At 35.7% G+C, this 25,428-nt stretch overlaps 4 protein-coding genes across 5 annotated transcripts; 3 read left to right on the top strand and 1 right to left on the bottom strand.

Annotated features, from left to right (window-relative positions):
* Positions 1–119: 119 nt before the first annotated feature.
* Positions 120–8,219, top strand: LOC106122252 (solute carrier organic anion transporter family member 2B1-like). Its single transcript, XM_013318176.1, has 13 exons — positions 120–143; positions 1,810–1,942; positions 2,187–2,351; positions 2,681–2,848; positions 2,985–3,161; positions 3,566–3,799; positions 4,742–4,866; positions 5,070–5,156; positions 5,482–5,678; positions 5,933–6,046; positions 6,540–6,664; positions 7,206–7,346; positions 7,889–8,219. The coding sequence occupies exons 2-13, from the start codon at positions 1,909–1,911 to the stop codon at positions 8,086–8,088; spliced, it is 1,767 nt and encodes a 588-aa protein (XP_013173630.1). The 5' UTR covers positions 120–143; positions 1,810–1,908; the 3' UTR covers positions 8,089–8,219.
* A 2,574-nt stretch (positions 8,220–10,793) lies between these two features.
* Positions 10,794–16,858, top strand: LOC106122251 (solute carrier organic anion transporter family member 1B1-like). Of its 2 annotated transcripts, none has more exons than XM_013318175.1 (13): positions 10,794–10,920; positions 11,366–11,473; positions 11,953–12,117; positions 12,605–12,772; positions 12,954–13,130; positions 13,362–13,556; positions 14,024–14,145; positions 14,400–14,486; positions 14,809–15,005; positions 15,701–15,814; positions 16,005–16,129; positions 16,216–16,356; positions 16,637–16,858. In XM_013318175.1, exons 2-13 carry the CDS (start codon positions 11,440–11,442, stop codon positions 16,840–16,842), a joined length of 1,731 nt encoding a protein of 576 aa, XP_013173629.1. In that variant the 5' UTR covers positions 10,794–10,920; positions 11,366–11,439; the 3' UTR covers positions 16,843–16,858. The 2 variants fall into 2 exon arrangements, with proteins under 2 accessions (XP_013173629.1, XP_013173628.1); XM_013318174.1 differs by having other exon boundaries at positions 13,362–13,610.
* A 1,430-nt stretch (positions 16,859–18,288) lies between these two features.
* On the top strand, positions 18,289–22,995 carry LOC106121970 (solute carrier organic anion transporter family member 1C1). Its single transcript, XM_013317809.1, has 11 exons — positions 18,289–18,413; positions 19,284–19,448; positions 19,730–19,900; positions 20,170–20,358; positions 20,433–20,621; positions 20,911–21,128; positions 21,286–21,482; positions 21,806–21,919; positions 22,096–22,217; positions 22,527–22,667; positions 22,800–22,995. Exons 1-11 carry the CDS (start codon positions 18,389–18,391, stop codon positions 22,973–22,975), a joined length of 1,707 nt encoding a protein of 568 aa, XP_013173263.1. The 5' UTR covers positions 18,289–18,388; the 3' UTR covers positions 22,976–22,995.
* Positions 22,996–23,331: 336 nt separating this feature from the next.
* CycH (cyclin H) lies at positions 23,332–24,682 on the bottom strand. Its single transcript, XM_013317751.1, has one exon. It carries the CDS (start codon positions 24,566–24,568, stop codon positions 23,591–23,593), a length of 978 nt encoding a protein of 325 aa, XP_013173205.1. The 5' UTR covers positions 24,569–24,682; the 3' UTR covers positions 23,332–23,590.
* Positions 24,683–25,428: the final 746 nt, after the last annotated feature.

Genomic DNA, 25,428 nt, shown 5'->3' with positions numbered 1-25,428 from the left:
GGCAAAGGATTTTTGTGTTTACAGCCAGTGATAATTAAAAATAAAATTAAATAAAAAATAAATGGGTTAACATGTTTTAACATTTCACAATACGGTACTTAGTGAATATTATATACATTTTTTATATTAATTGTGATATTTTGGTGAGTTCTATTTTTTTTATCATATCTAGAATATTTTTAAGTTATCTATAGGTTTAATCTGAATGATAATATCTGTAACTGACGAACATTTTCAAATGGATGTTTGAGGCAAAAACCGAACGAAACATGAGATAAATGGAGCATAAAGATTACTTCAAATAATGACTCACCTAACCACTTAATGTTATAAAGATAAGATTTAGAAAGATTCGTAATGGATATAATCACACGTGACAAGGGAACTTTAAATATGAATGTTGAGGGATACAACAGTAAGGATAGACATAGAAAAAATGGATGAATTGTGTGAAAGGTGTGAAGATTAAAAAGCGAGTTGCAACTGAAATAAGGAATGATATCAATCTGGTGGACGAAACATAGGGCATCGACTCAACGCATAAGGGCAAGACGACTAAAATTTATATTTCATTTTGCTTTGAAAGTGAAAAAGAGGGCCTAGTACGAATACTTGAGATATGCATCGTCGAAGCATCATCGAGAAAATATGTCAAAATTTATAAGAGATTTTTGGTGTACTTTACGCTCAGTAGTAGCGCCGCACTAATTTTAATGCAAATTTCGTCGACCACATTACGAATGCTTTCTCGCTAATTTTCGTGCTAGCCATAAACGTGAAAGACATGAATACGAACAGACAAAATTAAAATAAGACAGTGTGTTCTTTAAATTCGATTTATATTATATCGCCTAGTTGTTACATGTTTTGTAGGAACAAATCAAATATATATTTGGTTCGTATCTAAATTATATTTCTTTCGCTGACTATTATAAAGAGTGACCTAAAATCAGACTTTTATTATTATCGAATTTTATATGATTCAATTACAAAATATCGATGATAATGATAAAACAAGGAAGTATTATAATCCATTTAATCGATATTTTTCATCATATTTATTGATTAAAACAGTACCAAACAATTATTCGGCATAAATTTTATTGCCTTAACTTCAATTTTATGTACGTTTAGATTCGTTATATAAAGAGAAGTGAAAATAAGAACGATTATAAGAGGTATGCCAGAACTGTGCCAACATACATAAAGTCGTGTGTGTATGTCGTAAGTTCGTGTGTAGTCTCCGTATGTTCTCTTATGAAATCTCACTAATATTATAAATGCGAATGTTAGTATGGATGGATGTTTGTTTGAAGGTATCTTCGAAATTCAACGGATCTTGATGAAATTTGGCATAGATGTAGAACATAGTCTGGAAGAACACATAGGCTACTACCGCGCGTATGAACTCGCAGGGCACAACTAGTTGTATTGTATCAAAATTTACATATATAAAATCTTCGTACGTTTACTTAAGAAATGCGTGTGAAAATTAGTCATCAGCTGAAAAATTTTGGTTATCTTATCAAAGATAACAACATAATATATATGATTCGTAGTATAACTGTACGTTATGTCCGGGATAGGTCAATCCGTTACAAAAACTCATGCTCGTATAACGGTCTAACGGATCTCGATAAAATTTGCCATAGATGTAGAACATAGTCTGAAATACATAGACTACAATTTTTTTAAATTCAGAACAGAGTCGCGGTCGACAGCTATTTATCTATAAAAAAGGTAATTTCTTTTTGCGTGTGTAAATGATAAATATACGTATTATTATAAAGTGTTTATTATCTATTACAGATTTAAGAATTTGGCAGCATCTCAAATAAGTTGTAAGAAAAAGACTGATTTTCTGAAGACACGTTTAAATTATATTAATTTGTTTTAAAATTAAATATAATGTCTACATCAAGGATACCTGATTTTAACACAGGTAAGAAATTATGAATCGCACTAATTAGAAATAGAGTGGTCTCTTTTACTCCACCTATATTTGTATCTTCCATCTCTCTCGTGTAACAAAATGTTCTTACATCACGCGACCTTGCCGTAAAATGCTTGTATGTAAACATATTTCGTCTCTATATCTTTTTTTATAATTTTTAACAGTGAAACCCATAAGACGAGTTTCTTTCTTCTATTAAACAATTGTTCTAATACTAAGCACCTTTTTACAGTGAAGGCAAAGGTCAAGGGATGTCTTTTCAGCAGTACTTTTGTGGCGGAAAGTTTTCGAAGCACTATGTTTGGCATAATAATAACAGTGACAATGGGCGAAGTAACTGCCTACAGACTTCTCAAACAGAACATTAAGGCAGGAGACATGCCTCATTATGTAACAGGTAATCTTACTAATATAAATGCAAAAGTTTAGATGGATAGAAGTTTGATAGAAGGTATCTCCAGAACTGCTCAACGGATCTTTACGAAATTTGGCACATATGTAGAACATTGTCTGGAAGAACACATAGGTCACTTACTAAGCGGACGGAGCAGGCAAAAGCTAGTTATGTGGTTAAGACGATAACATTTCAATCGATTTAAACTTTGCTGGATATCCTGGATGGGTTGGGTTGACCGCTGAAATTCCACCACCATACAGAAGACAGAAAAGTAGAAGTAATCCGTATTTTGTGTGTGACGTGTTAGTTCATTAAAGTATATGTTTCAGACTTATTAATACTTCTCCTGGCGTTATTGGAGGCGTTAGTGTCGCCAGTAATAGGCTGGTTAGGCAGCAGCCGGCAGCGCGGGATGCTCATGGTGGCTTGTCTCGTCTCCGGCGCCAGCTCCCTGCTGTGGTTTGCATTGCCCACCGTCACTGTTCCTGAAAGTATTGGTGTGTATTCAACATTAAACATTTAACGGTTTCAAAAAATAGATGGCGCTATTGTCTATCGAGGTATTATCTAGATGGCGCCACAATCTTTGCGTATAAATGCGTTTTTAAAAGTTATAATATTTAATAATTTCAGGTTTTTGTAACGGCAATAACACGTTACCAGAATTCAAGCAAACTGTTAATACACCGATTAGATTATCCATCATCCTGTACACTTTCCTTGTGTTCGGAGTGACAAGGATCATAGCTTTTTGTCATGGTATCACATATATGGATAATCGAGCGCCTTCTAGATTAAGCATGCACTATGGTAAGAGTTTTTTTTTGTTCAAGGTCAGTGAGTTAACCTAAAATTGGTTTTAAATCACATTTGTAGAAAAGAAAGATTTTTACGTTAGAGAAATTTGAAATAACTACATATAAAAATGTACAGCAAATACCTAATCTTACTTTTTAATGCGTAAGTTTAGATGGATGTATGTTTGTTAGGAACGGAACCATTTGTCGTCCGTCCGTCTGTCTGTCAAGACCCTTTTTGTCAGGAACGCGTGAAAATATCAAGCTGGAATTTATTTTTAATAAGGAGGACGACAGAGTCGTGGACAACAACTAGTTATTTTTTGAAATAGACAACCCTTATTGGATAAAACTTTAGAGTAATCTAATTAAATATTTAAAAAAATATGATTGTTTATTGAACTTTGTCATCTTTAGGTGTTCTTACATCAATTCGTCTGCTGGGTCTTGCCGTGGGTTACAACATCATGACAACTATCGTGGAAACAAATCTGACAATTCAAATTATATTAATTGCCGTTGGCATTATGGTCAATGCTCTCCAAATATATTTGAATACTACGAAAACTGCTGAAATGGAACAGAAATCTATCGAGGATGATCTAAGTGAGAGTTCACCTTTCGTTCCTAAGGTCGTCAATAAGTCAAGTGGTAGGCAGAGAATGAAAGTACTAAGCTATAGATGCTTGGGATTTGGCTACAGGATACCACGAGTGGAAAAATCCTTAAGTTCTGCTAAGCGCGGTTTTGGGTCTTGGTCTTTTTCATTAGACTGTTGTCAACTGACAGGAACAAAACATTAATTACAATTAAAAATATACAAAGATTTGAAGTTGACTGTATTATACAGTCAACTTCAAATCATTGCAGATATTTGAGTAAATTTTATCTTTTATTACGTGAAATATATATTATACTAGCTGTCGCCCGCGACTCCGTCCGCGCGGGATTAAAAACAGATGTTGGCCGATTCTCAGAGCTGCTCAATATGTTCACAAAATTACATGAGAATCGGTCAAGCCGTTTCGGAGGAGTATGGGAACGAAAATTGTGACACGAGAATTTTATATATAATATTAGCTGTTCTAAAATTACACAATAATCTTATATTTACATTTTTGATATATTTTTAAAATGTTTATAATTTAGAATTTTCACCTCCTGTACCAATGTAGCGCAAAAATATAATTTAGTACAAAAATAGCGCAAAAATTTTAGAGAATTTCCTAAATTTTTTTTTTAATTTTTAAACACAAGTTCATCATTGAGTTTTCGTGTTGTAGTTGTCCGTTTTCCTGCATGATTGCTTATTGTGATGTCTGATGCGAGATGTAGTTAGCAATGGCCTAATTAGTTTAAAAGTAACCAAGTTAAAAGAAAAGTTAGTATTCATTGAAAATTGAAGGATTTTAAATGACGTGATGAATTAGTTACAATAGCGCGAACTGAGCGCTATTCCCCAGTTACCTAGATTTAGTCTTAGTTCGTTTTTGGTGAGGCATTGAAAGAGACTAATTGTGAAAGTCTTAGGCGAACTTTAGTTAGTGACAGCTAATTTATAGATTGTAATATGTGTATTGCAATTTCTTAAAGCAGGTTTCAGTTCGAGTGTATACAGGGTGTTTTCCAACACGTTGATAACAACGCAGATGGTCGCCATGGGTCTGATAGCGGCTGCAGTCTGGGGCTTCGCTTACCATCAGACTGACTTTCTTAAGGTAAAATACATTTATCGCGAGATGTTTAAATGGATGTTTTTTTGAATGTATGTCCGGAACAGCTCAACAGATCTTGATGAAATTTAGTCAAATTGTAGAAATAGTTTAGATGAACAGATAGACTACTTATTAAGTTTGTTTTTAATTCTGTTCTCTATAAATTTATCCGGTGTTTTGTTTCTTAATTATTGTTTTTGTTTTAGGCCAAGTTCTACATACATCTGGAAAGAAATAATTTATTTAACAATGCTGAATTATTACGTAACCACGCTGTCATTTTGGCAGTTGCGGTGAGTGAGATATCTTTATCTATACATCTTAATAAGATTGGAGTGTCTGGTAGTATAGCAAAAAAAAACATGTTTCGTACACATGATTGCGTAGCTTGATAACGAAAACCCAATATTAAAATTATTTTGTGATGTCTGTTTGTCTGACGGCAAGGTCACGTATGTTCCGGTTAACTCCGGATAGGCTGGACCGATTTAAACGGGACTTTCACACGAGGGTAGCTAATTCATGCGGACATATTAAAGGCTTCTTTTTAGGTTTTTAACGAACGAATTCGCGGGCCACAGCTAGTATTATATATAGAAACTTTTTGTTTGTTAACAGTACAAAGGTTTAACCTTCACGCCGCCGATAATGCCGAGTATCGTCAGAATGGATTTGCTGACGCACGCTGCCAAGATGTGCTTCTTTTCTTTGCTAATGTATGTTCTGATAAGTTTGTCGACGAGCTGCGACACAGGCAGCGTGGCCGGTCTGCAGGGGAACCGCTACACACAGCCTCAGTGCAGTCAGCCTTGCGGGTATAAAATTAAGTTTTATATTTAAGTTGCTAAACCCAGCTTGCGTTGCGATGCTAAATTTCCAAAGTCATCTTAACAAGGTGTGCGGGGAGATTAAACGGACTAGGGTAGCATGTGTTGGAGCCTGGCCCTTGCTGTTAGGATTGTATCGTATGGATTTCCAGTAAGTTACCCTCCCTTTCGCTTTACCGTTAGGGTAGGAATTCCTAGTTATTCATAAACTGATGAGTAATTGAGATCGTTGTGATTATCAGATGCGCGCCGCAATGGCAGGAGTTCGCGCCGGTGTGCGTGGCTGACCAGATGACGACGTATCTGTCTCCATGTCATGCCGGCTGCTCTGGTATACACGAAGTCGACGGCTTGCAGTGAGTATTATCATAATTGACTTAACCTCACACAATACAAACTTTAATAGTGTACTTTCTAGAAAAGTCCCATTATAACTTCAAATGACAACTCTAACCGTGGGTTTCCGAGACCAAAGTGATTGTTTATAGCAGTGGTTTCCAAACTTCTTTTGTCTACTGCCCACTTTGACAATAAATATTTTTTAGCGCTCCCATATTTTCACATATTTAAAAAGCACTATAACTCCAAATTAAATTAATTAATTATTGTGACCTATATATGTATGTATATTAACGGAGAATTCTAAACGAAACTTGAATCCTGCAGCGCCCACACGGGGGCGTTATCGCACACTTTGGGAAAGACTGGTTTAAAGGATATTCTCGTCTCTGTTTTGTCTAATACTAAAATAATTATAGGGATGCCGATATTTTGTACAAAGATTTTGGTTTCAGAAATCAACGGTAAGTTCATAAGTTTCGTAACTAAATAATTGGTCGTTTCTTGCAGAGTTTACGCGAACTGTAGTTGCGCCTCTTTCCGTCGCGCTACAAAAGGCGCGTGCAGCGGAAACTCATGTGAAGGAGCTTATCAAATGCACCAAATGTTGTACACACTACTCTTTACTTTCGCCGGTAAGTCAAATTGAAAATCGTATTCCTTTCTTCGTATCATCATCATCAGCTCACTATACGTCCCCACCGAGAGGCTCGGAGCCTATCTTAAGTTAAGTGTGATGAGGCCATAGTCAACCACGCTGGCCAAGTGCGGGTTGGTTGACTTCACACATATCTTTGAATTTCTTCTCAGATATGTGCAGCATCACTATGTTTTCCTTCAGCGTAAGAACGTCGGATAAATGTACATATGTAAATCGGAAATGGAAAAACACATTGGTACATGGCGGGATTCGAACCCAGGACCTGTAGATTGCAAGTCAAGTGCTTGACCCCTGAGCCACCGACGCTATTTTCTTTTGGGGAAGTCCTAGGCTACGCGGTAAACCGGTGCTGGTGTGAGGGCCGGTCTAATCCTCCGCCTCTGAATAGGTCGTCGTTATCAATGTCCTCATGTATGGGTATCATATTGAAATGGAATAAAATAAAACAGTTCTTTCTTCGTATAATAATTTAGAATTATGTCTTATTTATTAACTAATGCCCTTTTTAATTCCAGCATTGTGTTTCCAAGCGCAAGGCACTGTAGTCTTGCGTATAGTGGAGCCACGCGACAAGTCGGTGCTGCTCGGACTGACCGGAGCCTTCATAGCTCTCTTTACCTTTGTCTTCGGACATCTTATATTTATTGGAATAAGTGGTAAGTCATGGTCACATGAATTAGTATCATAATCATCCTACTTCATTAAGGAAACGTAACTTTAGCCTTTTGTTTTGTGATTGTTTTTGCCTTTCAACGGCAATCTCATCATCCAATCATTTGTCTGACAGTTAGCTGTCGCCCGCGACTCCGTCTGCACGTTATTAAAAAAATTAGTACCCTATGTGTTCTTCCAGACTATGTTCTATATGTATACCAAATTTAATCGAGATTCGTTCAGCTATTCTGGAGATACCTTCTAACTAATATCCATCCAGCTGAACATTCGCATTTATAATATTAGTTTTATAAGATAAGAAGTAAGATTTACTAATTCAATGGAAAAATGAAAAGAAATAAATGGCGCGAAAGTGAGCCTCAGTATCTTTCGCGACAATTCAAGAAGGACTACTTAAGAAAGGTGGATGTATTAATGTAGAAGCAAAAGAAGTGTATCAGAACGGTGCCAAATCGAGGTCCGTGGTCTCTGACGTGTGTTACTGTTATGCACACTTTTCTCAAATCATCTCGTATTGTGACAGGTACGAATTGTATTTGGTGGCAAGGTGGTAGATGTCACCTGCACAGTAAGCAGCATCCTTACTCTATGGCTATTGCCAGTGGTAGCATGGTACTCTTTGCCTTCATCATCACCCTCACCAGTGTCGTCTGCATCAAGCTGGCGGAGCGACGGCGCGCGAAGAATACAGAAATAGAGTTAGTTGTTGAATCACAAACATAGATATAGCAAACAAAAGACTTATTAGATGTAATATATCTTAGGTTATGTATGACCCAGTGATGTTTAGTCATTTTTAACCGACTTCAAAAAGTATATATTGTTAGGAAAAAAATCGGCACTGTGTCAGTGTACTGGCGTATCACTAGCTACAACACTTACTAAAATGTCGACATGTCCCCTCACTAATCATTCTGACATTTGACTTTGTAACGAAAGCACGTCATTCGCGCCAAATGATTCTAACTAATAATGTCTAAAAATATATATTTCTATCACTAAATATTTGCAGGTTTTGTTAATTTACTAATATTTCTTTGTACTATTCCAAGTAAGCTTTAAGCTTGTGTTAGGATATGGTTTACGACAATAGAACTTCGACGATTCGATTCGAACTCTCGACCACGTGATCGGAAAGTAAATAAAATAAGAAAATGTTTTTTTTTTTTATTTTATTTACTTCGTATTTTCGTACTTTCATAATTAGTAGTTTTTTTTTTATGTTTTCCTTACAACAAACACATTGCTTCATTCCCTTTTATATTACTTAGCTGAAATTTTACCTATTAGTTGTGATTTCATACAAATATTCTTGTGTACAGATTTTATAAAAAAAATCTGCTATTCAGTAGTTAAGTTTGTTAACCTTGTTATATTAATTACGGGTTATTTATTTCTAATATTAAGACATTGTTAAATGCTAAATTATATATTTTAATATAATTAGTTCATTTATATAATTATTTATTAGATTTAAGTTTTGTACATAATAATAATTTAAAATTAAAATATAAATAAATTTTTATAATATGATTGGCTATGTTTATTTTCGAACAAAAATCTTTAACCAGTTTACAATAATTTCATTGCTCACTACAAAAGAGAAGATACGATTAATTTTTATTTCAGCAAAATTTCTTAAGAATACAAAGCAAACAAAATACATCTAACTCATCATCATCAGCTCACTATATTTCCGCAGTAAGGGACGCGGAGCGTACCCTAAGTTAGGGGTGTCTAGGACATAATCAATACTGGTCCATTGCGGGTTGACTTCACACATATCTTTGAATTTCGTCTCAGACATGTGCATCACGATATTTTCCTTCACCGTAAGAACGTCGGAACGTACATATATAAATCGAAAACTGAAAAACACATTGGTATATGGCGGGATTCGAACCTAGGATGTGCAGATTACAAGTCAAATGCTTAAACCCCTGAGCTACCGACGCTCTTATAATATAAAACTAACTTTTTTATATCATAAGGTGGCAAACGAGCGAGCGGCCACCTGAAATCGCTGAAATAGCGAAGTGAACGTTGCTCATAGACATACGCAAATTGCATATGCCTTGCCTACCTTTAATCGACGGAGGGGAGGATGCGCAGAAAGAAAATATCTTCCCTTTCCATGCATCCTCTTCTCCGGAAAATCCACTTCCACTTCCCATCCTTTCCTTGTAAGAAAAAGGATGGGAAGGGAAAGAGGACTAAATAAGGCCTCCGGGACTCATCAGACTGCACGCGGAATTGCTTCCACTTGACGCCTGTCTTCTGTGTGGTCGTGGTATTACACCGGGCGAGCCGGGCCAATTCGTGCGAAGATGTTAAAGCGGGCTCTACCACTGTTAAACTAACAAATTATTATTATTGAGAGTCTTGATTAAACACAACCAATTCACGCCCATAACCCAAAGTGGATAGACAGAGGTTCCGGTTCATTTGTCGTGTTCCTAACACACCTGTTTGGTTTAAAAAAAACCTAATAAAATTACCTCATCAAAGATAGCAGACAGATAAGAGTTTGTAAAAAATGATATATATTAAAATATCAATATTCTTAACTAAAGCCACCTGTTTAAAACTTCCGTAGTCATGTTATTTGATAGTGAAATTTATCTGATGCGTTGAAACATCTTTATTTTTGTTTATCAAAGATAATGAAAGTGATGACATCCTTTCTTAATGTTATAAATACGAAAGTAACTCTGTCTGTCTGTCGCGCTTTTACGCCAATACTGCTTAGTCCATTTAAATGAAATTCGATACACCGATAGTCTAAATTCTGAGATGGACACAGGCTACTTTTTAATGTGAAAAATAGGATTGTAAAAGGTTTAAAATGGGGTTGGAAAGTTGAATGAAATTTTCGTCAGTTTTACACTTAGAAACTTATAACTTATTTTTTAGGATGTTAATTTCATATAAAAATATAAATATGACATTCAAAGTTTCTAAAAGTTCTCTAGGGTGTAAAATAACAATAGGGGATGAAAGTTTATATAGGTTTACTAGCGGACCCGACAGACGTTGTCCTGTCTACACGTCTTTAATTTAAATAAATTAATATGAAGTTAATATTTGATGAAAATTATGAATCTAAACCATTCCCAGATCCCCTTGAACACACACAATAAATTAAACACAGAAGAATTATATATATAAAGATGTGATTTTTTTTCAATATTTGTAATGTTTTATAATTTTAAATTAAATAATTAGCCTGAATATTTAAAATGGCATATAAAAACGTTTCATGCAGACGAAACCGCGGGCAAAACTAGTGTTTTTATACAGATGTTAAGAGAGGAAACTCGGAGTTGATTTATCAATGTAACAGTAACGTATCAACATACTTCAAAATAGGAGATTAGATTCAGACAATTGAAGATATGTAACGATCATATCAGTTGCAAAAATTTACACATTACCAGTCAACTTTTTCCTTTTCACTATTCAGTTTTACGTGTGCTTTATATAAGTTGAATTATTCATAAAGTTACGTATTTGTTTTTTTAAAACGTGTTTAAAAATGGAAGGACAAAGCTAAAGGTAAAGGTACTGCGCTATTTTATAGTAAACTAGCGGACCCGACAGACGTTGTCCTGTCTACACGTCTTTAATTCGAATATTATTTGAAATTTGACACTGCGATGGTAGCGCCGTCTGTCGGATCCAATGTAAAACATTCCAAAATCAACAACTACTAATAAATTAAAAATTAATTTAAGAAAACATTGTCCAGCGGACAAAATTGTGAATCTAAACCATTCCCAGATCCCCTTGAACACACACAAAAAATTTCATCAAAATCGGTCCAGTCGTTTGAGAGAAGTTCAGTGACATACACACGCACAGAAGAATTATATATATAAAGACTAGATTTATTTATTAATTTCTCGCTATGCTTTTACAAAATACATTTTTAAAATTCAGCATTAAATAAATTCTGCAAATTAATCACAATACAATATTTCGTTTTTATATTTGTTAACAGATAAATGTACAGCGAGGAAATTTATAGTTTTCTGAAGACCAAAAAGTTACATTAAGGTAGTCTAAAAAAACAAAATGTCGTCTTCAGGGATATCTAAATATAACACAGGTAATTAATTATATGTCAAGACATTTCATCTTCTTGCATTCCATCTTGCATGTCTTCTTCCTGGCCTTACCTTATAAGGTTTTTATAAATCTTAAGATTTTGGATTATTTTTACGGCCAGCCGTCAGCTTACGTCAGGTTGGTTGGTTATCTAGAGGGATGTCTTGCATTTATATATTGTAAATGAAAGTTCACCTCGGAATTTGTGATACCCATAAATAAACTTGAATAGACAAAATTTGAGTTTTTTGCGATTTGTCAAATTACTTTAGACTGAACTTAAATTACGTATAAAAAACTGTTGTGATTCATCAGTACAATTATGCCATTGGCTATTTATTCTTACGGTTCTTCTCAAGACAATCATTAATTAATTTCATAGTCAAATCAATTTAAAACAAAACAAAATCAATTGATCACTAATCAAATAAAAATTACTTACTAAATATGTTACTATCAACTATTGTATTATGTTTATAGTGAAGACAAAGGTAAGAGGATGTCTTTTCGCCAGTACGTTTGTGGCGGAAAGTTTTCGCGGCACAATGATTGGAATAATAATAACAGTGACATTGGCTGAGATAGTCGCTTACAGACTTCTCAAACAGAATAATAAAGCTGGAGATCTGCCCCATTATCTACCAGGTACAATCTTAATGTTAATTATGTTATAAATGCGAATGTTTAGATAGATGGAAGGAAGGATGGATGTTTGTTTGAAGGTATCTCCAGAACGGCTGCATGTATCTTGCTAACATTTGGCATAGATGCAGAACATAATCTGTAAGAACACATAGGCTAGTAAAGAGACTTCGAGACGGTAAATACGTATGTACTAATTATGTTTACCAACTTGTGTAGCAAACTCCGGACAAGGAAAAATAAATTTTAGACAACTCAATGCGAGTCAAGGCTGTATGTTGCAAGTTTGTTGATTATGAAACTCTATGGAATGAGGATAAAGTAGATATAAAGATATGTCACGTATTCAAGAGATTTTATACTATAGTATTTGGTTAGATTTAAAACAAATAATAAAGATCTTTGTGTTAAAAATGTGTTTAAGGATATTGTTAGATATTTCAAGACATTTCTATCCAACAAAGATTTGATACGTTTTAATTCGTTCTAGATTTATTAATACTTCTCTTGGCCTTGTTGGAAGCAATGTTGTCTCCATTCATTGGGTGGGTAGGCAGCAGCCGGCGACGAGGAATGGTGGTTACAGCTTGTCTCGTCTCCGGAGTTAGTGCTCTGCTGTTATTTGCTCTGCCTAAAGTAACTGTCCCTGAAAGTGTTGGTATGTTTTCAAATATTTCTTAATTACAATAACATAATTATTTTCAGATTAATTTACTCAACAATAGATGGCGCTATTTTCATATAAGATATATTTATAGATGGCGCTGTAATCGACACTATCATTCACAGATGTGTAGATTAATTTATAGCTATTTAATAGATTATTTCAATAATTTCAGGATACTGTAACGGTAATAATACGGCTCCAGAATTGGGACTAACTCCCAGTACCCCGTTCAGATTGTCTATCATTCTCTTCACTTTCATAGTCTTCGGAATTACAAGGGTTATTATTATTTGTCACGGTATTATTTATATGGACAATCGTTCACCTACTAGATTAAGCATGCATTATGGTAAGTGGCCAGTCTTAATTTTAATAATTTACTAGAATAAGTTACCGTTAGACAACATACTTTGAGAGGTATTAAAAGGCTTAAGTCCAGTGGCCTAGCACTAATATGTGAATGTGAATGCTTGGGGAGGGCACTATATAGCACGTGGATGACCTTGAGCCTTTAAGATATTTGAAATTATATATACGAGTGAAAGCATTAACGATATTTTCTCTTCTTTTGTATTTTTAGGTGTTCTTTCAACTTATCGTCTCATGAGTCTGGTCGTCGCTTACAACGTTTTAACACCTATCGTGGAGACAAATTTGACTGTTCAGATTTTGCTGATAGCCATCGGTATGACACTCAGCGGTATCCAAGTGTATCTGAGCACTCCAAAACTCAACGAAGAGGAGGAAGAACCAAGAATCATCACGAATGATATAAGTGAGACTTCGCCTTTCGTTTCTAACGTCACCAAGTCGTCTAACTTGGGATTTGGTAAACACATCATTTTATAGTCCAGGATGATTGTAATGAGTTCGGTGGCGCAGTGGTAAAGCACTCGACTTGATATCTACAGATTTTACTGACGTTCGTATTGTGAAAGGAAACCATAGTGACATATCGGCGACCAGCACATATCGGCGAAAAAATTCAAAGATTTTTGGTCTACCAATGTACACTAAACCAGCTTTGACTAAGACCTAGTCAATAAAAATAAAGTCGACGTCCTCGGTGGAGACGTTTATGAGCAGACGAAGGATGCAAGGCATCCTGAATAATTAAAGCTCGGTCTGTCTCCGGAAGTAAAATTTAACATGTGAATTACAAAACTAAAAATGTATTTTTAATATAGATAATTAGACAAAAAGAAGTAATGACTTCGCATCAAAACTACGCTATTATTCCAGGTTTTGCTTCCAGTGTATACAGGGTGTTTTCCAACACTTTGATAACAACGCAGATGGTCGCCATGGGTCTGATAGCGGCTGCAGTCTGGGGCTTCGCTTACCACCAGACTGACTACCTCAGGGTAATGTTATATTTCATGTTTATCTATTTGTTCAAGAATTCTTAGTTATTTAGTAAATATGTTACTGTTTTTATCGGAAAATCAATCTTCTAGTTACTTAGCTTTGCTAAATAACAATTGCTTATAACATATTTTTCATAATCATGGCTTACCAAAATTATTCAAATCTTTTATTGTCTTCTTCTAGCAATTATAATGTATTTACAATTTTTTTCTTATGTAAATTTTTATCGAAATTTTGATGTTAATTTTAGGCAAAGTACTATCTACATTTGGATAGAAATGGTGCGTTTAATAATGCTGAGATGTTACGTTACCACGCTGTCGTACTGGCAGTAGCAGTAAGTGGCTTTTTTTTCTTTTTTATAAAATGCTTTTTTATTAGAACTAGCGACATCTACAGTCTTTTGGTCTGTAAACTTTGTTGCACATATCCTCTATACTAAATTACAGAAGTGACATTTTTTATTTATTTTTTAATTTGCTTTATTACATTTTTCTTTTCTCAAACACCTAATACTTAAAAAAAATCAAAAACTGAGATAATGTTATATAAATGCAATTAAGATTTTCAGTGAAAGTCACTGTACACGGACAACAGCGACAGCTTCGTTGCTTGAATCTGTCCGTGTACGATGGGACTAACTATTTCCTTGTTTCTAGTATAAAGGCTTGAGGTTCACGCCACCGTTAATGCCGAGTATCATCAGACTCGACGTACTAAAGCATACAGCTACAATGTGCTTCTTCTCCATAATCGCATACGTTGCGTTAATGTTGGCGACTAACTGCAACACAGGCAGCATGGCCGGTCTGCACGGGAACCATTACATTCAACCACAGTGCAGTCAGACTTGTGGGTACGACAACTATGACTTCATACGTTTCCATCTAACTAGAAGTTTTAACAGTGGTAGAGCCCGCTTTAACATCTTCGCACGAATTGGCCCGGCTAGCCCGGTGTAATACCACGACCACACAGAAGACAGGCGTCAAGTGGAAGCAATTCCGCGTTTCGTCTGATGAGTGTGCGTCCCGCATGCCTAATTTTGTCCTCTTCCACTTCCTACCTTTTTTCTTAAAAGGAAAGGATGGGAAGTGCAAGTGGACTTTCCGGGTGAGGGATGCATGGAAATGTTTCTGTGCATCCTTTCCTCCGTCGATTTAAAGGTAGGCAACGTATATGCAATTGCGTATGTCTATGGGCAACGGTCAATTCGCTATTTCAGCGATTTCAGGTGGCCGCTCGCTCGTTTCCCACCTTATGATATAAAAAGAGAGCAGACCAGCGGGGCCAGACAAATTGCATGAATTTACTATCACTTTCGATAAGTCACGTGATTGTCGCGCGTCAGTTCCATACATTGTTGAAATTCGTTATGGAATCACTTCGGAGCGAATGCACTTTGTCTAGCCTTCTCTTCTACGCTAGTTCATTGGGTCATCGAATAACGCAGCGATTCGCAAAGATTTTTCAAAAAACTGCACCCCCGCTGCATGCCCTGGATTAATATGGAAATTACTGATGTAGACAAAACAACTGTATACATTTTAGATGTGCCCCGCAATGGCAGGAATTCGCACCAGTGTGCGTAGCTGATCAGATGACGACGTATATGTCACCTTGTCACGCCGGTTGTTCCGGTATAGAGGAGGTGGACGGCTTGCAGTGAGTATTCTAGGCTTAACATACAGTCCCAAACAGTACCAAAATAGCTATTTAAAAGAAGTAAACACTGTGATAATGAACATAGTCTGGAAGAACACATTGGCTACTAATTATTTATTTTTTTAATTACTCGCAGACGGGGTAATGGGCGACAGCTATTAATTTTACAATTTATTGTGTTATCTTACAGAGTATTCACCAATTGCACTTGTACTACGTCCTATCATGCTATCAAAGGGCCCTGCAGTACTAACTCCTGCACCGGAGCTTACCAGTTTCATCAAATGTTGTTCGCAATGCTACTATCTTTTGCCGGTAAGTTAATATCAAGGCAGTTTTTGGTATTTGTACATCATTAAACGTCAAAATTGTATTGTAATTTAGTGACATTTTTGTTCCAGCATTGTCTTTCCAAGCGCAAGGCACTTTACTACTGCGTATAGTGGAGCCACGCGACAAGTCGGTGCTGCTCGGGCTGGCCGGCGGCTTCATAGCTCTCTTCGCTTTTGTCTTCGGACATCTTATATTTATTAGAATAAGCGGTATGTCATCATGTTTATACGTAGAGGGTAGAGTCTGAATTTATAAGATTTGGTCAACACATATATTAATAAGTTTGTATCAACTTTCTAGAAATTGTCATTCCATTTTTAAAGTTGTGGTTAAATTAAATTTTATAAATCATGACTTGCCAAAACCAGTCAACTAATGGTCCAAATACACGGACCGCTTATATTTTCGTTCCGTGTATGGTTAATACCAACTGCCGATCCTCAAACTCTGCTCAAAGCAGTTCATATGGGACCTAGTTATCTTTTGCAGAAACGAATTGTATTTGGTGGCAAGGTGGTAGATGTCATCTGCACAGCAAGCAGCATCCTTACTCTATGGTAATTGCCAGTGGTAGCATGGTACTCTTTGCCTTCATCATCACCCTCACCAGTGTCGTCTGCATCAAGCTGGCGGACAGGCGTCGCGCGAAAACTACTCAAGTGGAATTAATCAGCGAATCACAAATCACGAGATAGTATTTAATAAGCTTATTAAATACATAATACTTTTAGTTATTATTACTTAGGGACCTTGAAGACTACTAAGAGAAGTGTTTCCGTTCAAATACGACAGGGGGAACTTTCACAAGGACACTATAACTAGGGCCTTTAAGAGTAGTGTATTTACGAACTTACTAAAGTAATGCATATTATTAATTGTAAAAAGCACTTGATTTTTAAAATTCGCCAGATTTTTTCGCATGGCTATTAATTTTCCACCAGTTATAGTCTTGTGTTCTCAAATTCCTTTCTCTCGATTCAATATTGTAAACATAAATCAAATTGTAACTGGATTGTGTACTGACAGAATCAGAGTAAAGGAATTTTTCAAGAGGTGATGAAAACAATTTAGTGTTGCCCCGGTTTTTATTATGAAAACTGTTTTAACGCTACAATTGTATTTAATGGACCTTATTATATTAATTACGGGTAATTATAATATAATAATTGTAATATTATTTTTTAAATATTTACGTTATTGTTAATGGAAGCATTAAAAGTTGTAATTTTAGGTTATTTATGATGAAAACTTTATTTATTAGTGTAAAAATAAATTAATTTAATATTATTAATTGGTGTTTTTATTTTATCATTTAAAACTAATTACATTTAAGTATTTATTTACTGTAATAATACTGAATAAATCTAGATATAATGTTTTTGGCTGTATGCAAATCAATAAGCAAAATAAAACTGTACATTCATAAATGGGATTAAATAGTGATTTATAAAGAAAAATGTACTACATTTTCACCTTTATTATGCCCAGCACAGATAAATATTATCTAAAGTATTGACGTTTCTCTAGTGAGTACGAAACCTTTTAATCTATTGGGTTCTGTACAAAATAACTCACGATAACGTCATAACAAAACTTCCTCTGATTAAATTAATACAAATAAAAATACGTGGATGGATGTTTGCTAGAAGGTATCTGCAGAACGGCTATATGGATCTTGCTGAAATTTAGCATAGATGTAGAACATAGTCTTGCACACACACATTTATTAATTAAGTTTTTTTTTAATTTCGTGAGGACGGAATCACTGGCGTCAGCTAATGTTTAATACACAAAGCTGCTTTTTATTGTTGATTAAAAAATTAATAAACTAGATAATAATTTTTTTGGACATAAATTATACAGTATCTTTTTATACAGTCGTATTTTTTTCTGAGTATTAAATAGTAAAAATAATGGGGTGTAAACTTATCATGTATGTGGAACCCTAAAAACCTATCATGACGGACAGTGATAAAAAATATCGCTAAATATCTTTCAATCATATCGCTTTGCGAGTCTTTTTAACAAACGCGTTGTTTTTGTATATAAATGGATTTTTATAATAATCGATAACTACTTCACATTAAAATAATAATAGTTACTAAAAATAAATTATTTTATTATTTATACAGTAACTTTAGTAACTTAAATGAAAATGATAACTCTTTTTAATGGAAGTTAGTTTTAAAAAATCACGAGAAAGTTTTTTAATGAAGATATTGGAGTTTGGACTTTTATAACATGATGGGGTGTGTTATTGTTAATGGTAAGTACATTACAATTTATTTACGTCAAAGTTATGTAAATAGATAATTAAAGTTTAAAGATATTAAGTTAATACAGGATAATCTTCCTAATATTATAAATGCGAATGTTAAGATGGAAGGATGAATGTTTGTTTGAAAGTATTCCCAGAATGCATGAATATCGTGGAAATTTTGCAAAGATGTAGAACATAGTCTGGAAGAACACATAGGATACTTATAAATATCTTTTTTAAATCCTACGCAGACGTAATCGCGTACGACAGTTAGTAAACTATTTATAATTTCAAGTTTATTTTAAATTAATAACCAAAAGAATGAGAATTACACAAAGGTTTAAATCAATTGTGTTTACTTCATTGATAAATATTGTAATCTAACATGGAAATAGCTAAGTACATTATAATAAGATAAAACATACTAATTATGTAGTTAATAAAATAATTATAGTTTTATCAGTTATTCATTTATCAGTATTTAAACAATATTCAACAGTAGTAGAGCCCGCTTTAACATCTTCGCACGAATTGTCCCGGCTCGCCCGGTGAAACACCACGACCACACAGAAGACAGGCGTCAAGTGGAAGCAATAGATGCCTAATTTAATCCACTTTCCCTTCCCACCCTTTTTCGCATAAGGAAAGGGATGGGAAGTGGAAGTGGACTTTCCGGATGAGAGGATGCATGGAAGGGGAAAATGTTTTCATTCTGTGCATCCACTCCTCCGTTGATTAAAGGTCGGCAACGCATATGCAATTGCGTATGTCTATGGGCAACGGTCACTTCGATATTTCAGCGATTTCAGGTGGCCGCTCGCTCGTTTGCCACCTTATGATATAAAAAAAAATAAGGTTTTTCCTCACATTTTGCAGCGTACAAGAAGTTATGGCATTTTCTCCGTACTTACATCCTGACGGTGGCACGCTTCGATCTGTTCCTACAGGGGGCGCTACTGATCGTGGTACTGTTGGAGACTAACGTCTACCTGCTGCTGCGAAGAAATGCAGGCACTGGCTTCCTACGCTCAATCAACGAAGGTAAACAAAAGTATCCTGACCTTTTTTTTTATACCAGAAGTTAATAAACGAGCAAGCGGCATAATAACACAGTGACCTTTGCACAAACATATTTTTAAAAAAGTTAAAAGGTTTCAACCTCGAATTTTAATGTTGGCATTGCAATGCCAACATTTAATGGACAGAAGAGAAGGTTTGCAGAAAAAAGATAAGTCCCTTTCCTATTCATAACCAAAAACGGTAGCCTTTACCCACTACGCTATAAGCGTTAATATTCTTTTATACTTTGTTATTACTTTCAGATTGGGTAAAACTAGGAACAGCAGGAGCGGAATTCCTCCTGGGCGCGGCGCTGGGCTGGTGGGGGAGGTCCTGGAGAAATCTGGCGCTCTCTGGATGTCTCGGCATCACAGCTGCCTCGGGATTGGTTGTGCTTGCCTTTCCCTATGAGGAATCACATCCTTTAGCAGTGGGTGAGGGACAACATTTTTGGGAACAGTATTACTCTGTCCTTTTCTAGACAAAGTCTAAATCAAGTGATAGTTGTACTCATAGGTTTCTTATGATGAGTGAAATGCCTTCGTTCCTTTCAAATCAGTTTTTGATACATTCCAAAGCTCCATATAATGACTGCTAAAATTAATTTTAATGTCATTCATTAACAATATAATGTAGCCATTTAGAAATTTCAGGAACCTTCCCTAACATAAATAATAACCTTATTTACTCTACCAATTTGCAGAGCTATGCGGCGGAGGTACAATTTCAGCGTACAGATCTTTGACATCAGGCGAGGACTTATACATGTCTGCACGCACGGCTTTCCTAGTACTAACGGCAGTGCTGTGTGCCCTGACTAAGATCAGCGTGTGGGCGCATGGTCTAACCTACCTGGATGATCACGAACCCCAGAACGGACCCTACTTCTATGGTAGTTTAATTGTGGTTACTAAAAAATCCATCTTAGATTATAGAATATCACGTTATAAGAATGGTTTGTTGCAGGTATATTGATCTCCATCCGTCTATCTCTGGGCCTGAACGGGCAGAGTTGGCTGCGGCCCGGCGCGGTGGAGGCAGACTGGTGGCACGCACACATCTCCCTCTGCATGCTTACTCTCATGTTCTCCGTACTCTTCACTCTCTTCCCCAAGAGAATGCCGCAGTTCAAGGAGATTGAGAATCATGATACTGGTAAGATATAAGAAAGACGCGTATCTTTTCCTCAAAAACCAGCAACGTATTAGATCAGAGCCCAGATCCTCTGATGTTGCTTATATCCGTCGATGATGACTTTTTTGTTCCCGATGCATTTTTGTCTAGATTAATATTGTACTATAAACTCCTACCTAAAGAATTTTAACAGCTTTTTATCGATGTAATTGTAAACGTGAAATGTGTTAAACAAAACGTGACTACATTACTCTTTAATTAGTTTCCTGTTCTTACAAACTAAACGTCCTGATTTGATCAATCTCTACAGAATTCCTGTCGTCGCTCCGTCGAGTTCTCTGCAACCGTTCCTTAATGCAGCAGACGTTCGCGCTGTCGTTGCTATACGCCGGTCTTTTCGGCTTCATCAGTTATGACACGGAATTTGTGCAAGCTCGCTACCACATCGAGAGTCTGCGCAACGACCCTCGCACCAGCCGCGCCATCAATGACATATTCAGATCTCTTGTTATCATCTTCTTTGTCACTGTTAGTAATATTTTCTTTTTGGGTTTTTTTGGGGAAAGTGCGGGTTTATGAAAGATTTCTACTCACTACTATTACTCTCTAAGCCTAATATTAATTATTGCTTAGTTACATTTACCTGTGTTGTGATTACATTTAGTCGTTATCTTTAAATCTACAGGTATTTAGGTTCCGTTTTTCCAGTCGTCGTAGTGACGGCGTGAAGGCCACCACTGCGTCGCGTGTGGGCGGCGTGGTGGCGTTGTTTGTGTGCGCGTTCTTTTCCGTGGTGGCAGCGCTGGGCTGCGGCGTCGGGGGAGGGGACATCGCCGGCTTGGATGATGTGTACACACAGCCGGATTGCAGTGCGCATTGCGGGTGAGATGTTTGAACTCACTGGCATTTGCTTTTGCCTAAAACCAACGTTTTTATTTTGACGTTAGGATGCGTGGTTTGATAATTTACGATCGTCATCTGTTTTCTTTTTTTAATTAATATGGCAAATAGTTAGAAGGTTGACTAAGAGACGATGGGACAGATGAAAAAAATATATTTTGCCTATCTCTTATTTCCGCCGACGAGTTTACTTCCCTTGCTATCTCTTCCCAAAACGATAGTGCCGGAGTTTTATCTTCAGCGCATACTCATCAACCGAAAAAGATTACTAACAAAATTATGAGTGTACTTAATATTTTGTATAGCTGTAACACTGCAAACTACGGCTTCAGTCCTGTGTGCGCGGTGGACGCGCACACCACGTACTTCTCGCCGTGTGACGCAGGCTGCGAACAGTACGAAGATCTAAATGGATTCGTGTAAGACAACTTTTACCCATGTGCATAGATAAGTTGGCCATCATTGATGTTGAAACAAAAAGTCAACAATCTGTTCTATAAACAACCAAGGTAGTGTTCATTAGTAAACTAAAAAAAAAAAAAAAACTTAAACATTTTTTGTTTCAAAATATATTCTCATTAGATTTTGTTTGTAGATTATTCGAGAACTGCACGTGCGGCTTGCAGCGAGCAATCCGCGGCAGCTGCAGCGTGGCGAGCTGTCAGTCCACTTACTCTTTCTATCTCCTATTCTTCGCCCTCACGCTGGCAGCCGCTGGTGAGTATAGAAAATACTTCGCTACTTTCAACCACTAGATGGCGCTTTATAAATGGTTTATTTTTTTGTGATTATTCTTTATGGATTTATGGTAAATTCACGCGTATATAAATGATTAAAAATCCGATTGAAAACACATTTTTAGAAAAAATAAAAGTCTTTTAATAACAAACAAAAAATATGTAAATTTAAAAAATCCTCAACAATACAAAAATCTTTCTGGAAAAGCCTAGGTGGTAGAAATTATCAAATTGAAGGTATAAATAATGTTTTATTTCGTTATTTAGTAAAAATTCATTATGTTTTCAGGAGCATCTATAACAATGCAAGGCATGGTTGTACTGAGGTCGGTGCGACGCCGCGACAAGCCACTGGCGCTTGGCGTCTCCTCTGCCATTATAGGCCTGCTGGCGCATCTTCTAGGTCACCTCTTCTACATGCTGATAAGTTGTAAGATGATTTTTTATATAAAATCAAAGAAAATATATATTTTGTATCCAATGCTGCAATGTCTAAAAGATCTAAGATCTTTTTGATGTTTTAGTTCGAATCACTGATTTATGAATGAACTTTTATTTTTAGATTTAACATGCGCGTACACAGAGAATGGCGTGTGCATATTCCACCATCCGACAATATGGTGGATGGCGGCAACTAGCGCCATCTTGTGCGTACTGTCAGCAGTTGTCAGTCTTCTTACGAGCAGAATCCCGCCTATTCCTGGAGTCTTTTTGACAGAGGATCATAATGGAAGCTGACAATAAAATTTTATTTATATTTTTTTGTTTTATTAAACTTTAAACTCATATATGTTAAGAAAAAAAATATTCAAACTAGCTGTCGCCCACGACTCCATCCGCGCTGAATTAAAAAAAAAACATCATTAGTAGCCTATATGTTCTTCCAGACTATGTTCTATATGCATGCAAAATTTCAACAAGATCCTTTTAGCCGTTTTGGAGATTTCCTCAAACAAACATCTATTCATTCATCCAAACATTCGAATTTATAATATTAGTAAGATTTACGGATTTCACCTGAATCCGTAGACCTAAGGATCTAAGGTCTAAGAACCCAATTTTAGGTTTAACAAGGCGTAGCAGGACGCGGTGGAAGGCGAAACACGCCATTGATCTTGGACTACCAAGATATACAAAAAGAATAATAAAAACAAGGTAATAAAAAGTCTCATTTAATTTTATTAACAATCATTTATGTAATAATCAAAATATAATCAAGTCAAATTAAGCTAAGACTGAACTTTCACTTTTGAAACAACTGTACAAATAGCTTAGTCTTTGAAAAAATCAGACAATTTTTCAATAAAAGTAATAAAGTACAGCCATAGAAATTTACAATCTGGGTAATCATTTTTACGAGGCAGACGGAGACAACATCTGTGACACTCCACTAGTGTCAAGTGACATCCTGCTAGCTCCACTATGAGGAATGTCATCCTCATCAAGCGCCTCCCGCACACGTCTCTTATATATCTCACTGTCCGGATTATTCTCTTGATTCCGACAACGGTCCAATTTCTTCTCAATCACTCTTACTCTTTCCCTCGCTGGACTCTCAACCATCTTGACCATTGAACGGATTTTACGTACTGCTTCAATTAAAATTGCTAACTTATCAGGTCCAGCATCACGGAACAGCATATCTGTTACATAACTGTCTAAATTCTCCTGCTCTTTGCTCGCAGCATGTAAGACAGCTGCTAATGCTATTTGTGAAGGCGCATATAAAAGACAAGCATCAGTCAGAAACACCTTTTCTAAGAACTCATCTATACCAGTTCGTAATCGTTCAGGATTTGCTAAGTTACATCTTGTTTTTATATCAATTAGAAATCCTTCAACAGGTCTAAAAGGATTATGTATTGTCAAATGATAATTCAATTGTTGCATTAAAAGTAATTCGTTATTTAATATTATATCAGATGCTTTATCACGGTCTCCTTTAATATTTGCCACAAACTGACCGATAGATACATTAAACTCTTCAACTTTACAAGCTAAGTACACACAAGTCGCTAAAATCTCTTTCGGATGATAATCCATTGATGAATTGTATAGATAAAAACGTTTAAAATAATGAAAGGCTGTCCCAGTAACGCCTTTAGGCATTGGCGGGGAAAATCTTTTACAGAACTCCTTCAGATGAAGTTCGTACTGTCGTAGTAGTAGTCGTTCTTCCTCTGGCGATAAAAAGAAGTTGTACCTCTGATATTCGTCGATGTGTTGTCCATGTTTTGAAATGAAGTTCAAATTATGTTTCTCCCGGTGTCGAGCGAGTTCATTTTCATCACTGAAGGTCCAGAACTTTCGTTGGGAACTAGTAGAGAACATTTTAGAGAAAACTTCAGTCAATTTTATTCGAATATAAAGAAATATAACAAAATTTTGTCGTTTATATTTAAGTTTTTTGACAGTTGGATAGACTTGTCCAACTTGTCTCTTATTTATTTCACGATGACAGTTGACATTTTTCTTTTTGTTGCCAAGCCAAGTCCCAAATTTTTGTTTATTAACTTCATTACTGCCTTGTTAAATTAAATTTTATTTTTACATACTTTAACATAAGTCGTAATAAGTATTTAAGTGTGAAAAAAGATTTGTTAGTTTTAAAGGATTTTTGTTTGATTTGTTTTGTTGACAGTGTAGTAATTATACGAAGGTGGCCAAAGAGTATATAAAATGAAGGTGGCGTTGTCGTTATCGAGGAATAAACAATGATCTTAGTAGCAATATGTAAAAAACAAATTTTATTAGAAAATTTTAATAATTCAGATCATCACAAAGTTCTATCACATAGCATTTAAATTTCTATTGCTTATATTTGATTACAGCTTAGGTAAAGAATGGCAGGAATAAGGATGTGTGTGAAAATACAAGAAATGTAATATTTCTGTTAAAAAAACTTTTAATTTATAGAGCTTCAGTATATCACCAGCACAATGCTCTATCTAGCACAAATCAATATTGTTAGAATAAACATTTCACATGAATTCTCTTCAGGGCGTTCCGTGCTTCCTTCAATGCAAGCTATGGACAATTTTTCATGCAACTAATCATGAAATCATATTTTCTTATACTTTCTTTATATAATATGGAATTTGTATTTCTTTTTCAGTCATCTGTATGTATTGTGGTCAGTATGTTGGGCTCGAATATACAAGCATTCCGAGAAGCTGAAAAGAAAAAAAACA

This window comes from Papilio xuthus, unplaced genomic scaffold (assembly GCF_000836235.2).
Source record: "Papilio xuthus unplaced genomic scaffold, Pxut_1.1 DF826933.1, whole genome shotgun sequence".
Classification (NCBI taxonomy): Eukaryota; Metazoa; Arthropoda; class Insecta; order Lepidoptera; family Papilionidae; genus Papilio; species Papilio xuthus.
Note: the sequence above shows the minus strand (reverse complement) of the source record. Positions and strands in the feature narration are given on the sequence as shown.

What these genes read in the sequence shown, in the direction of transcription:
- LOC106122252 (XM_013318176.1), top strand. Translation starts at nt 1,909, where the DNA reads ATGTCTACATCAAGGATACCTGATTTTAACACAG. An exon ending in CAGTGCAGTCAGCCTTGCGG is followed by an intron (nt 5,679 to 5,932) that starts GTATAAAATTAA and finishes TGTGATTATCAG; the next exon opens with ATGCGCGCCGCAATGGCAGG. An exon ending in CACGAAGTCGACGGCTTGCA is followed by an intron (nt 6,047 to 6,539) that starts GTGAGTATTATC and finishes CGTTTCTTGCAG; the next exon opens with AGTTTACGCGAACTGTAGTT.
- LOC106122251 (XM_013318174.1), top strand. Translation starts at nt 11,440, where the DNA reads ATGTCGTCTTCAGGGATATCTAAATATAACACAG. An exon ending in GATATCTAAATATAACACAG is followed by an intron (nt 11,474 to 11,952) that starts GTAATTAATTAT and finishes TTATGTTTATAG; the next exon opens with TGAAGACAAAGGTAAGAGGA. An exon ending in AACTGTCCCTGAAAGTGTTG is followed by an intron (nt 12,773 to 12,953) that starts GTATGTTTTCAA and finishes CAATAATTTCAG; the next exon opens with GATACTGTAACGGTAATAAT.
- LOC106121970 (XM_013317809.1), top strand. Translation starts at nt 18,389, where the DNA reads ATGATGGGGTGTGTTATTGTTAATG. An exon ending in GAACGGACCCTACTTCTATG is followed by an intron (nt 20,359 to 20,432) that starts GTAGTTTAATTG and finishes GGTTTGTTGCAG; the next exon opens with GTATATTGATCTCCATCCGT. An exon ending in CCTCACGCTGGCAGCCGCTG is followed by an intron (nt 22,218 to 22,526) that starts GTGAGTATAGAA and finishes TTATGTTTTCAG; the next exon opens with GAGCATCTATAACAATGCAA.
- CycH (XM_013317751.1), bottom strand. Translation starts at nt 24,568, where the DNA reads ATGTTCTCTACTAGTTCCCAACGAAAGTTCTGGACCTTCAGTGATGAA.